At 45.2% G+C, this 14,860-nt stretch overlaps 1 protein-coding gene across 1 annotated transcript in view; it reads right to left on the bottom strand.

Annotated features, from left to right (window-relative positions):
• LOC140411419 (uncharacterized) overlaps positions 1–12,407 on the bottom strand; it is a 373,458-nt gene extending 361,051 nt beyond the window's left edge. Inside the window, exons 1-2 of the mRNA XM_072500526.1 lie at positions 12,281–12,407; positions 2,202–2,325 (exon numbers count right to left, since the gene is read on the bottom strand). Of these exons, the coding sequence (XP_072356627.1) occupies positions 2,202–2,289 (88 nt within the window). The 5' untranslated portion in view covers positions 2,290–2,325; positions 12,281–12,407. The remainder of the gene's footprint in view (positions 1–2,201; positions 2,326–12,280) is intronic.
• Positions 12,408–14,860: the final 2,453 nt, after the last annotated feature.

Below are 14,860 nucleotides of genomic sequence, written 5' to 3'. Positions count from 1 at the left end.
GCCAGACCGGATTTCTGACGCGGCACGACCCACTGGCAGTGGATCCTCTGTCCCAGCAGCCAACCAATGGAGTTTCCATTGTGGCCACCCCCACGCCGTTGGGGAATATGTGGGCGTGAGTGTGCTGCCGGTGAAACGGAGGATCCCGCCGACGGAGAGTCCCTCCCTATGTGTTTGGGAGACAGTCAGAGCAGAGCACCTAGGTTTGGCACGGAGGAGACTGAAGTCTTCGACTTTCTTGGAATGAATAGACTGGGGATCAGCATCAATGGATAAGGCTTGAGAAGTTGAATCATAGGCCGTGATCTAGGGGCCCCATTTGCCCTGGGTAAAAGTCCCGTTATGCTGCCGGTTCTATCAGGCCCCACCCTGCCAGAGTGATGGCGTAAACTATGCCCCCAGATTCTCTGTGCACTAAGTGCCAGAAAGTCCGGTCTTAAAACTCGGCAAAGTTTCTGGAGAGTAACATGCCAGTTTTCAGCCAGAGCCTGACACTGACAAATTTTGGGGAAATTCCACCCGTCGAGTTTTACAGCACAAAAAGTGCCCTTTGATCCTCCATGTCAAAATTTCAAGTCTGCATGACTCTTCTTCAGAGCCTTCCATCTGCCTTGATGGGATTCGAACCTGGTTCCCCAAGGCATTATACTGGATCTCTGAATTACTAGTCTACTACCTCCCCAAATATTACACTTTCTTGGGTTTTCCTGACAGTTAATTGAATTTAAATTCACACCACTTTCCATGGTGGGATTTGAAACCATGTTCCCAGAGCATTAGACTAGGGCTCTGTACTCCAAATCCATTGACGTTGTTACTACGTCACCCTTTTCCTCACCCAGGTCTGGATTTGTACATTACCACCCGTCACCCTATGTTCTATAAATAGGGGACCTTCAGAGCTGAAATGTTCGGGGTGAATTGGGGTGGAAACATTCAGAAAGGGCTGGGGTTTGGATTTATTAATGTTTGTTAACGCTGAAATCTTGGACAGAACTAACATCACATTGAAAGTTCAAAAGTTCATTTGGGCATGAACTGCTCACTAAAATAGAACTTGTGGCAACACACAATGTATCTTCAATTAATTTTCAACAAGGACTGGATGGAAACTGTTTTTTACATCCTTCTATCCGTTTGTTCATCTATCTGTCATCTATTTATCCCTCAGTTATCTATCATACACACACACACACATATATATAAAATATATATCTAAACTCCCTATATTTTTTGTTCAAAAAGTGAGGGGTTCAGTGCTGGAAAATGGAACATGTTTCTATCTGTAAGGATGACTTTAGCTTTCTTGTTTGGGACTGGTATCTGTAAAGAATAGCGCCGAGCCACCGGTTGCAAGTTATACTGCTGGTTCTGTACCACGCTCTGGCTAGGAGAAAGTGAACTTGGATTAATGTCAGCAGAGTTAATGGACAATGATTGTGCAGGAGTGTAATTGTCTTGTTAGCTCTCTGATTACATTGGTAAGTTTCCAAATTAATTTAGAAGACTTCCAAGCAACCCAGGAACCTTTAAAACTTTGTGCAGCGCCAAAGTCAGTTTTATTGAAAATGTTTGAAGCAATTCAAAGCTGCCTTCTGTAAATGCTCTTACACCTCTTGTTTAAATGTGGACACAGTGACTTGGTGCCAAGCTATTGTGTCAATGTCCAAAGATGTGCAGTTTAGGTGGATTGGCCAAGCGAAATTGCCCCTTAGTGTCCAAGGTGTGAAGGTTAGGTGGGGGTACGGGGATAGGGTGGGGGAGTGGGCCTAGGTAGGGTGCTCTTTCTGAGGGTCAGTGCACACTCAATGGACTGAATGGCCTCCTTCTGCACTGTAGGAAATCTATGGTTCTAGGTTGCTTGACCATGTTGGGAGCCTATGGATTTTACGGATATGAAGTCAAAAACCACAACATGCAACATTTGGAAACTGTCTTAGGACAACCATCAAGCCAGTCTTAATTCTAAACAGGTCCACTAATTCTAGTCTATTATTTATTGCAAAGTAGATTAAATTAACAATGGGGTTTTATCTTCATGCAGACTTTTTTTCTTAGTAAATGATTATTAAAAACTGCTGTCATTTTTACACTACATGCTTTGGGTCTAGCAACAAGATAGGATAATACTTATTAGAAACATACAGAAAAATATGACAGATACATTCTAATTGTGGAGGCAGCAATACTCTGAGTCATACCTTCTCGTTTGTTAACAAGCTTCCCGCGGGTTAAGTGAATCACAATTGTCACCCAAAGGAAGGCAATCTGGAATGTCACGTGTTTCATTTCTGCTTCAATTCATATAAGCAAGAGTCAGAAAATCTGCAGAGAAACGGAAAATTAGCACAGATTTGAACAGATTTATATGAAGATGATCACAGACAAGTTCATAAACACAAGGACGCATTTTCATGCACATACATCCACACACAATTTCTGCATGAACACAAAGACACACTTTCATACAGACACACACCCTCACACGTTCACTCGTGCACACACACACATCGCCACAGATAACGTCCATAAACATAAGTATGTTCAAAGACACATTTATTCAAACACACACAACATACATATAAATGCACACATCGGGCACGATTAAACGAAATGGGAACAAAGTCCCAAAGTTGGCAGCGCCGAGAAACACAACACTATCAAATATCACTCGGGTTAAATTGGAAGCTTCAGCAGGGAATGCGTGGCTGAGGCCGCATGTAGCCCTGATTTCTGCACTGCGGAGCTTTGTTCGACCTAACTCTTCAGTGTAGCGTGAGATCAGGACGTCATTTTTAAATGGTGTCCCGATCTCTGGAGCCCCGACACATCGCCCGACTCCCCCCAAGCCCCAACTCATTAGGATGGGATCCCCAGGCTGGTAGTGCCAGGGTGCCCGGGTGGCACCAGCAGTGCCAGGGTACCACCTTGCCCACAGGGCAAGCACTCTGATTCCCTGGGAGACACCTGCGAGTGCCGTTCCGTCTGGTCCACATTTGCATAGACCAGTACTGAATGGCGCTTGCCTTAGATCTCTAACGCCAAGGGGATGGATCCCAATGCCTTGGGTGCTTCAGGAATCTGCATATTAAAGTCTCGTCTAATATGCAGATTTGCCAAGAAGTGATCCCGCCTACGACGGGTGGGATTCAGATTGCAACGTCTTGCAAGGTCACATTAGATCCCGCGAGGTGTTATGAGCCAGGTAGACCCCGGGAGCGCGGAATCCCGGCTTCTATCGGCCACATTGCACCGTGGCGCACTGCGTTTTGGCCACAGCGTGGCCATTCCATTGTGCCTATATACACTGGCATATTACTTCGTATTACATCAAATTTATGCGATAGACATAGGGCACTCAGTCCAACAGATTCTATGTTGAGTATATGTGAATTTGTGTGCTTCTATGTGAGAGTGAGTGTGAGTGTGTGTGTGTATGTGAGTCTGCGTGAGAGTGTGTGAGTATGTGTGTCTGTGTATATGTGCTCATGTATGTGAATGTGTGTCTGTGTGTGAATGAGTGTATCTGTGTGCAAGTGTGTGAATGAGTGTATATATGTGAATGGGTGTGCCTGTGCCTGAGTGTATGTAAGTGAATCTGCGTGCCTGTGAATGAGTGTATGTGTGCCTGTACCTGAGTAAGTGCGTGTATGAGAATGTGTGTGTTCTGTGTGAGAGTGTGTGTGTGTGTGTGTGTATGAGTGTGTATCCCTGTGCAACAATGTGTATGTATGTGATTGTGTGTCTGTGTGAGAGTGAGGCAATGTACAATCCTTTCTCCACCCCTTATTATCTATTTCATCAATATATAATATACACAATATTTATATCCACATACAGAAACACACATTTGCACATTCATTCATACACCCATGCAAAAAAATATACATATACACACATAAACATGCACACAAATTAAAACATTCAAAATGTAACATGAAAGAAAATGGTGACTTTTATAATATGATTAGAACATAGTGCAGAAGGAGGCCAATCGGCACATCGAGTCTGCACCGACCCACTTAAGCCCTCACTTCCACCCTATCCCCATAACTCAATAACTCCTCCTAACCTTTTTTTGGACACTAAGGGCAACTTATCATGGCCAATCCACCTAACCTGCACGCCTTTGGACTGTGGGAGGAAACCGGAGCACCCGGAGGAAACCCATGAAGACAGGGGGAGAACGTGCAGACTCCGCACAGACAGTGACCCAGCGGGGAATCAAACCTTGGACCCTGGCGCTGTGCAGCCACAATGCTATCCACTTGTGCTACCGTGATTATACTGACATTGTTGCATTATTGTTAACAATTTGGTTTTCATTCACAAGTAAGAGTAGAATTTCAGAGCCAGCTTGGGATGAGACCCTTATCCAGTTTCATATCGCATTGAGGGTAACTCAGGTTTAAAAAGTACTCAGGCATCTTTAAGCTTATGGACACCAGAGAAACCCAGCAAACTTTGCTTTTAATGTTTGAGATATTCTTCCTGCTAACAGGACATATAAAGAGATTATATCTCATTCAGTCCCACTCCTCTTTGCTGGTGTTCAGGATCCACAAGAGCTGCCCACCACCCCTCTTCAGCTCACCCTATCAGCCATTAGCCTCTGTTCAAACACCCATGAGTTCATTACTAGTGCTGAGGGCTTCACAATCCGCAGTATAATTTCGACATTGGCAGGTGAAAATTGCACTATGCAGTTTACCGACAGCTCAGTCTCATTGCAACACCACAAACAGTAATGCAAAGCAAGTCCTTTTTGGGAGTGCTGGAAGTCGGATAGTGGGTCAGCTCATTCACTCTCCGTTGAATGGCGGGCGGCACGGTAGCATAGTGGTTAGCACTGTTGCTTCACAGCGCCAGGGTCCCAGGTTCAATTCCTGGCTTGGGTCACTGTCTGTGCGGAGTCTGCACGTTCTCCCCGTGTCTGTGTGGGTATCCTCCGGGTGATCCGGTTTCCTCCCACAAGTCCCAAAAGACGTGCCGTTAGATAATTTGGACATTCTGAATTCGCCCTCAGTGTACCCGAACAGGGGGGACTAGGGGATTAACATAGAATCTACAGTGCAGAAGGAGGACATTTGGCCCATCGAGTCTGCACCAGCCCTTGGAAAGAGCACCCTTCCAAAGTCCACATCTCCATCCTATTCCTGTAACCCAGTAACACCACCCCTTCTTTTGGACACTAATGGCAATTTAGCATGGCCAATCCTGCACATCTTTGGACTGTGGGAGGAAACCGGAGCACCCGGAGGAAACCCATGCAGACACGGGGAGAACGTGCGGACTCCGCACAGACAGTGACCCAGCCGGGAATCGAACCTGGGACCCTGGGAGCTGTGAAGCAATTGTGCTAACCACTATGCTACCGTGCTGCCCTTCATTGCAGTGTTACTGTGAGCCTACTTGTGACAATCATAAAGATTACGATTAAAAATTACATATACTGCTCCACGTGCTGTTAATATTTATAAGCATTCTTGAAACAGCATTGTGAAACTATCAGCAACCGGCTGCAAAAAACAATTAAACACTGACATGTGACTAATGTGCCTTGTGGGGACACCCTTTTGGAGGACACAGGACTGACATGCTGCAAACAGAATGGCTTAGTTTCACTACAAGGGCTCATTGACTGCAATCTTCCACTTGCAACCTTTCACTAGACGGACTGTGGCTCACCGAGGCAAACCATGAAGTGACAAATAGTGGAGTCACCCCCGCCAAGGACACTGAGAGATGCTGATCTGACACGTCAGTCACTGGTCCATGGTAACAAGGGGAAAACACAGACTATTGCTTCAAGTGGCTGGTTGTTCTGATCCAGGCCGGCTAAAGATAAAATCTGAGTTTTAAACTATGTGAGACAGATTGTAATGCTGCACAGAACTTTGATTTTTCTGTTAGATAAAAAGAATATTTTGAGTCAGTGCTTGAGTTCATTGAATTTTCGAATGAAATCCTCGCTAATGACATTCTGAGGGATAAAACATATGGCAAAAAATAGAAAAGGGATCTTGTGTTTAAAACATGCAGCAATTTGTCACTGTTGAACCAGAGCCAGATATAGATATTTTAATCACAGGCTTGAGACTCGACAAGAGACAAATCAGTGAGGTTTACCGACCATCTGAGCTCCCTGGAAGCATTTCCATGCTATGAAAGGTTCACAAGAAGGAATGTTTTGAAGATTTGTATCTCTGACAAATTCTACATTTCACCGGCTAAGTCCTGGCCGAAACGGAGAATTTGCGGGCTTTTTACGACGTCAAAATTGGCGCCAAACCCTCACCGATTCGGGGACCGGTGAGGGGCTAGCAGCGGCACCATGTGAAACTCCCGACTCCCGCGCTGAAAGATGTCGGAGAGTGGCTGGGTCCCTGGCCGCACATGCACATAGCGACGATCTGCAGCGGTCGCGCAGTACAACACGGCGCCACCCGTGCGCGGATCCGACCCGCCAAATGAGACCCCACAAGCCACTCCCTGGCCACCTCCCACCAGTCCCCCTATCCTTCGCGGAAGCACCCCCGGCCAGCGGCACGGATCCCACAGCTGCCTCGCCAATTCCGACCGCTCAGACCACACGTCAACCGCGCGGTCGAGAACTCGGTCCATTGGGGGCGGAGCATCGCGGGAGGGCCAGCCGATGACGCGCCAGCGCCATTGCAAAGCGATGGTGTCATTTTGAAAAGGGCTGAGACTCAAAACCGGTGTCAAACTAGTAATGAGCATCGGGCATCTCCCCCCGATCGCCGTTTACAATACAGGTGTCAGGCAATTGAGAGTCCCACCCAAAATCTCCCGGGTCTCAAATGGACCACTAATTTGGGGTCAATTTTCAGAGTGCAATTTAAAGCAATGACCCGAGAAGGGAAAGGCGTCTTTTTGTTCTTCCAAAAAACTCATCTGGTTTCAGCACTAAGTTTTCTTGGAAGTTTACGTAAAAACACCTAACAGCGAGAGGCTTGAAGGCAGAACACCTCCCACAAGACTCAAATTGACCTGCTTGATGGAGGTCTGGCTTTTTAATTAGATCCCTTCAGAATCATTCTGGAGGAGGATTGATAACATTGTTGCAATAAGAGCCAAGTAGGATTATTTTAAAATCACATGCACCGTGTTGATATCCACTCAGTAATTCTGGGGCAAAGTTGAATGTTGGCCACTGTCCACTGCAGATTTTTTTAAAAATTGGAATCTAGCACTGGCTAACATCAGTTCAATATATATTTAAAGAAAATTGACGATTTATTGCAAAGGCAAGAGAAATGTGCTCTCTTCCTCCCTACTGCTCCCATCTACATTGCATCCGGCTTCCTGCTGTGTAATTAAAGATACTTATAGCTTGCTGTGTTTGCACGGTTTACAGTTACAGTGTTTTCAGAGCCTTTTTAGGGTCGACGAGTGTAACGCTGATGCACTCAAGAGTCCTAAAGATTGGTTTGACACTGGCCCGGTTTGCTTATCGAGTGCACATCATTTAGGAGACAACGCATTTTACCAAATTGGATTGCCCCTAAGTAGTGAGAAATGGCACGTGGAACGGAAAGGTATCGGTGGTGAGCTGGGAGGTAGGGAGCGTTGCTGCCTGTGACCAAAGTTCAGCCTGCTTCCCAAGGGTCTGTGCAAACTGTTCTGTGCCGTCAGAACTGCAGCGAGAGCTCCTGGAGCAGTGTCTGTTGACCTATGTGCTGACCCCCACCCTTGAACTTGAAACTGAGACAGGAATCTTATCCTTCCCAGTTGTAATCCAGCCCAGGCTCCTCAGTGTAAACCTGATAGGATTTTGTGAATAGTGTTTAAGTGCCCATGTCAACTGGAGTTAGTGTACCAGTATACTCGGGAATACCATTATTTTGTGGGATACTAATATACCCAGGTAGACTAATAAAGCCCAGCATCCCGATATACCATGGTGCATCAATTTGCCATGAAATACCGATATAGCAATGTGTAGTGAGAATAGGACCAAGAGACCATTTAGCCTCTATGAGTCTGTTCTGGCATTCAAAGAGATCATGGCTCATCTCTGACCTAAGTCCATATATTTACCTTGGTTCCATATTCCTTAATCCCTTAGGTGAACAAAAATCCTTCAATCTCAGATTAAAAATGAACAATTAACTCAACACCAACTGCCAATTGTGGGTGGGTGTTTCAAATGTTTCCCAGCCTTGTAGTGTAGAAGTGCTTCCTAAACATTCCTGAAATTCCTCCTTGTCCTAGACACCCCAGGCAGCGGCAATAGTTTCTCGGTCAACATTGCCTGTTCCCTTGATAGCTTAAAAACTTTGACCAAATCACTCCTTAACCTCCCACACTCCAGGAAATACAATCCCAGCGAGCGTGGTAAAAACAGTAAGTGCTGGAAAAACTCAGCAGGTCTGGAAGCATTGCAAGGAGAGAAACAGAGTTAACGTTTTGAGTTCAATATGACCCTTCTTCAGAACTAGTTTGCATGCTCACGTATTGTAACTTAACCCCTGGCATCCTAGTAACATTCTGAAAAATTGACGCTGCACTCCCTCCAAGGCCAATATATTCTTCCCAGGTTTGGTGCCCAGAGTTGCTCACAGTGACTCCAGCTGTGATCTGACCATGACTTTCTATATTTACAGCATGACTTCTAACATTTTGTATTCTTGCTCTTGGAATCAGTGGTTCACCAACTGGGGTCTGTGGATCCTAGAGAACCAGCCCAGAGAGTCCAGGAAAGAATATTGAAAAGTAAGCTGGGAAGAAGAAGTGCAGAGTGGGTTGACTGTCTCTCCCAGGCGAGGAACACGCATGAGAACAATGGTACGATACCCTTTCATATCATAATTATCATTGATCATTATAATTTATATGGAGGGGGGTGCTTACTTAATCACTTGATAAAATGGTCCTTCAGCCAAAAAGTAAGTATCACTGCTCTAGATATAAAGGCTAGCATTCCATTTCATTCCTCGATTAGTTTTTTGTAGCTTTATATAATATTTTAATGAACCATGTACATGGACCCCCAAGTGACCATGTAAAGTTATGGATCTCTGTTTTCTAAACAAGTTCACATATTAATAGTATGGTGAATGGAATGATAAAGTTCAAGAGTAAAAGAGAGCAATTAGATAACTATAGACAGTGTACAGTTCTGGTCCCTTTCATTGTTTCAAGACTTTCACCATTTAGAAAGTACCCTATTCTCTCCTCTTGAGGTCCAAAGTGGGTGACCGCACAGTTGAGTGCGTTGTAATCCAATTGTCACATTTTTGCCCATTCACTTAAATCTATCAATATGTCTCTTTGTAACTTTACCCTTCCATCTTCTCTGTTTAAAATACCTGGCTGATGTTTGTGTCATTGGCAACCTTAGGTATGAGGCTTTCTATCCCATCCTCTGAACTGTCAATTAATACAGTGAGGACCCAGCCCAGATTCTTGTTGAACGGCTCTAGCCGATTAGAGTAGCTGTCCATTATCCCCTTTGTTTTCTGCCACCAATTGCCTAATCAGGTCAATAATTTGCCTTCAATTGCATTAACTAACGGCCGCTTATGTAAAACTTGATCAGGTGTCTTCTGGAAATTCAAATAAATAATATACATGGTCATGACCCTGTCTATTACTATAGTCACCTCTTTAAATTATTCAATAAGCTTCTTCTGGTTATGACCAACCTTTCCAAGTCCATGCTGAGTCTCTCCGAGCAGTGGAAAATATTCAGTGTTCAGTCGCCCTGCCTTTAACATAGAACACAGAACATAGAACAGTACAGCACAGGCCCTTCGGCCCTCGATGTTGTGCCGAACATTGTCCGAAACCAAGATCAAGCTATCCCACTCCTGTCATTCTGGTGTGCTCCATGTGCCTATCCAATAACCGCTTAAAAGTTCCTAAAGTGTCCGACTCCACTGTCACAGCAGGCAGTCCATTCCATACCCTAACCACTCTCTGAATAACGAACCTAACTCAGACATCCCTCCTATATCTCCCACTCTGAATCTTATAGTTATGCCCCCTTGTTGCAGCTACATCCACCCGAGGAAATAGTCTCTGAACGTCCACTCTATCTATCCCCTTCATTATCTTATAAACCTCTATTAAGTCGCCTCTCATCCTCCTCCACTCCAAAGAGAAAAGCCCTCGCTCCCTCAACCTTTCCTCCTAAGACCTATCCTGCAAACCAGGCAACATCCTGGTAAATCTCCTTTGCACCCTTTCCAATGCTTCCACATCCTTCCTATAATGAGATGACCAGAACTGTACACAATACTCCAAATGTGGTCTCGCCAGGGTCATGTATAGTTGCAGCATAACCCCGCAGCTCTTTACTTATACTATCTAGTAATTTCTCAACAACAAATGTTCAGTTAACTGGTCTGTAATCCCCTGGTTTTACTCTCTTATTTTTCTTAAATAGCCAAGTAAGGTGAACAAATTTCCAATCCAATGGAACAGTTTACAAATTGGGAGAACTTTGGAACAATATAGTTATAGCGCCTGCTACCCAGGCCAATATATCCAGTATCCTGGCAGACCCTTGTGAACCACTGTACCTGAAAGTAGCACTTTATCCCTACACCCGTAGAGTTTTTCCTGGTAGACTAGTATACTTGGATTGCCAATATAGCCTGGTGTGCTAGGTTAGTTTGGTGCATCAATATACCCCACCATCAGAGACTACCTGAGTGTGCCAATAAGTGACGGTATACCAGACCCAATGTGCAGGAGAGCATTGTTAGTCGGAATGGCTCAGGTGGGGAGGGACAACTGAGCAGAATGACTTGCCTTTGCACTGCAATATTCCCCCATTCTGCTCATCAACAAACCCTGCACAACCCTCACTCCCTCACCACCCATTCTGCCCTGCCTCATTCCCCCTGTTCAACTCCCACTCTTCCATTTCTTTCAAATATTCCCTTCCTCGCGCTCAATTCTAATTTCCCCTCTATCTTCTCCCTGTACAATTACCACAGTAACCTTGCCTCTCCTGCTCTGAAAGGGGAGATGGCGGCGGAGTGGTATTATCACTTCACTGTGGCTGGGAACAGGGGGTCAAATTCCACCACAGCATCTCGTAGAAACGAAATTAATAAAACCTGAATTAAAAGCCCGTCTCAGTAGTTGGCGACCATGACAGCAAATCGTTGTTGTAATACCCCAGTTGGTTGATCCATGACTTATAGGGAGGATATGTGCTCTCTCCTTGTCTGGTCTAGCCGACATCCTTATGAACCTGTAACATCAGATCCACGGCAATATAATAGACTCTAAGCTGCCCTCAGCTCAAGGCATCTCATTTGTCAATCTCCTTCCTCGGTGTAACTCTTCAATGTTCCATTTCCCCTCTCATTCCATCCCTTACTAGCCCCCGCACCCCCCCCCCCCCACCCCCGCCGCCTTCGCTTTTTCTATGTTTTGTTTAAACCCAACTCCCCTCCAAATTGCTTCCCAGTCTAAATCACCTCTTTGCAGATCAATGTTCCTCTTTCTGCTTCTGCTCGCTCCTGACTCGCTGACATGTCAGTCTGTTGGGAGATTTCTCAATGAAACTTTAATCACCCAGGGAATGAGAGTTCAGCTTGGAGATGGGACTGACAGAAGGTGTGAATGTTAGCCCATCCGATCATATACTGACAGCCACAGATGCGAGACCAGAAGCAGGATAGTGCCTGCCAAAGTTTGCAATTAAATACTCGCCTGAAACCCAATTAATACTTCATGCAAGTTTAAAATAAAGAGCAAAGGAAACATCGCCCTTGCCAATACCGACCCAGCCGCGGGGTCCTGGCACACTCTGGGTGAATGGACCCACTTATATAAACTGTCCCAAATGCACCGAGACACGCTGAAATCTGAGATGCAAAATCTGGGGCCAGTTACAAATAATTTGGAGAAATGAATGGACCTGCAAGTGTGATGGTTTTCATGCAAATCACAGCGAACCAATAAAATAACCCAAGGATAAAACGAAATTGCAAGGGACCACAGGAAATAGTAGCTGCGTGAGAGAATCACACAGTAATCAAAATAAAATCGGATATAGGTGGCATATCTTGTCAGTGAAATGGAGCTGACAGTTCGTGGCGGTGTGCAGTTACAGAACTTGCCTCCTGTTCTACTAATACCAATCTCCAGTAACGCGCGTCTCGCTGGCTACAGACCCATCCACTTAGTAAAGGGACAGTTTACTTCTGACAAAACCTAGGAGCTCAATAGAAAATTCCAACTTCATAGCATGTGCCAACTGGTGGAATAATTCTCCTATCGACACAAAACAGGAGTTTACCTTGTGGGAGGATTCCTCAGTCTGCAAAATGCTCACCGGGTGAGGAAGATCGCTCAGAACGCCTCTTCACTATTGCCAAGGAGCCAGAGCGCCACTTGCCATTGACTGCGCCTGGACCCGAGATGTGTCCTTATTAGTCTACCGACCAGGCGGTGTGGGCAGACCCTCCCACTTACTACAGCAGCGTCCGCACAGGTCGCTCAGGATTCACACCCCTCGAGTCAGGATGCAGAAAAGATAGGGCTGATGAGGTATAGAGATCAGCCCACATTTTCCAAAGCTCAGAAAACAGACGTACCTACACCACAACAAGACTCCCAAAGGATACATATCCGACCTTCCGGACAAATATCACACACAAATAAAAACACCTCTCCCCCAGCACAGATATCACACACAGAATAAAACCCCTCTCGCCCAGCACAGATATCACACACTCAGAATAAAACCCCTCTCGCCCAGCACAGATATCACACACTCAGAATAAAACCCCTCTCCCTCAGCACAGATATCTCACATTCAGTAGAAAACCCCTCTCCCCAGCACAGATATCACACACTCAGTATAAAACCCCTCTCCCCCAGCACAGATATCACGCATTCAGAATAAATCCGTTCTCCCCCAGCACAGATATCACACATTCAGTGTAAAACCCCTCTCCCCCAGCACACATATCACACACTCAGTATAAAACTCCACTCCCCCAGCACAGATATCACACACTCAGTATAAAAACCCTCTCCCCCAGCACAGATATCACGCATTCAGAATAAAACCGTTCTCCACCAGCACAGATATCACACATTCAGTATAAAACCCCTCTCCCCCAGCACAGATATCACACACTCAGAATAAAACCCCTCTCCCGCAGCACAGATATCACACACTCAGCACAGATATCACACATTCAGAATAAAACCACTCTCCCCAGCACAGATATCAAACACTCAGAATAAAACTACTCTCCCCCAGCACAGATATCACACATTCAGAATAAAACGCTTCTCTCCCCCAGCAGATATCACACACTCAGAATAAAATCCATCACCCCAGCACAGATATCACACATGCAGAATAAAACCCCTCTCCCCAGCACAGATATCACACACTCAGAATAAAAAGCTTCTCTCCAGCTCAGATACCGCACACTCAGCACAGATATCACACAATCAGAATAAAACACCAGTCCCCCAGCACAGATATCACACGGATAGAGTAAAACCCCTCTCCCCAGCACAGATATCACACATTCAGAATAAAACCACTCTCCGCCAGCAGATATCACACACTCAGAATAAAATCCCTCTCCCAGCACAGATATCACACACTCAGAATAAAACCCTTTGCCCCCAGCACAGATATCACACACTCAGAATAAAACATCTCTCCCTAAGCACGTATATCACACACTCAGAATAGAACACCTCTCCCCCAGCATAGATATCACACAAACAGAATAAAACACCTCTCCCTAAGCACAGATATCACACACTCAGAATAAAACACCTCTCCCCAGCACAGATATCACACACACAGAATAAAACCCCTCTCCCCAGCACAGATATCACACATTCAGAATAAAACCCATCTCACTCCTGCACAGATATCACACACTCAGAATAAAAGCCCTCTCCCCATCACAGATATCACGCACTCAGAATAAAAGCCCCTACCCATTACAGGTATCATACCCAGAATAAAACCCCTCTCCTCAGCAGATTTATCTCACACTCAGAATAAAATACCTCACCACCAGCACAGTTATCAGACCCTCAGAATAAATCCCCTATGCCCCAACACAGATATCACACATTCAGAATAAAACACCTCTCCCCAGCACAGATATCACACATTCAGAATAAAACCCCACTCCCCAAGACAGATATCATACATTCAGAATAAAACCCATCTCACCACAGCACAGATATCACACACTCAGAATAAATGCCATCTCACCACAGCACAGATATCACACATCACAATAAATCTCCTCTCCCCAGCACAGGTAAGACACACTCACAATAAAACCATCTCCCCAGCACAGATATCACACATTGAGAATAAAACCCATCTCACCCCAGCACAGATATCACACACTCAGAATAAAAGCCCTCTCCCCATCACAGATATCACGCACTCAGAATAAAAGCTCCTCCCATTACAGGTATCATACGCAGAATAAAAAAACCCTCGCCCCAGCAGCGATATCTCACATTCAGAATAAAATCCCTCTCCCCAGCACAGATATCACACACTCAGAATAAAACCCTTTGCCCCCAGCACAGATATCACACACTCAGAATAAAACATCTCTCCCTAAGCACAGATATCACACATTCAGAATAAAACACCTCTCCCTAAGCACGTATATCACACACTCAGAATAAAACACCTCTCCCCCAGCATAGGTATCACACAAACATAATAAAACACCTCTCCCTAAGCACAGATATCACACACTCAGAATAAAATACCTCTCCCCAGCACAGATATCACACACACAGAATAAAACAGCTCTCCCCAGCACAGATATCACACATTCAGAATAAAACCCATCTCACTCCTGCACAGATATCACAC

The sequence above is a fragment of the Scyliorhinus torazame genome, chromosome 4, assembly GCF_047496885.1.
Source record: "Scyliorhinus torazame isolate Kashiwa2021f chromosome 4, sScyTor2.1, whole genome shotgun sequence".
NCBI classification, from domain to species: domain Eukaryota; kingdom Metazoa; phylum Chordata; class Chondrichthyes; order Carcharhiniformes; family Scyliorhinidae; genus Scyliorhinus; species Scyliorhinus torazame.
This window is presented reverse-complemented; position numbering and strand designations above follow the sequence as displayed.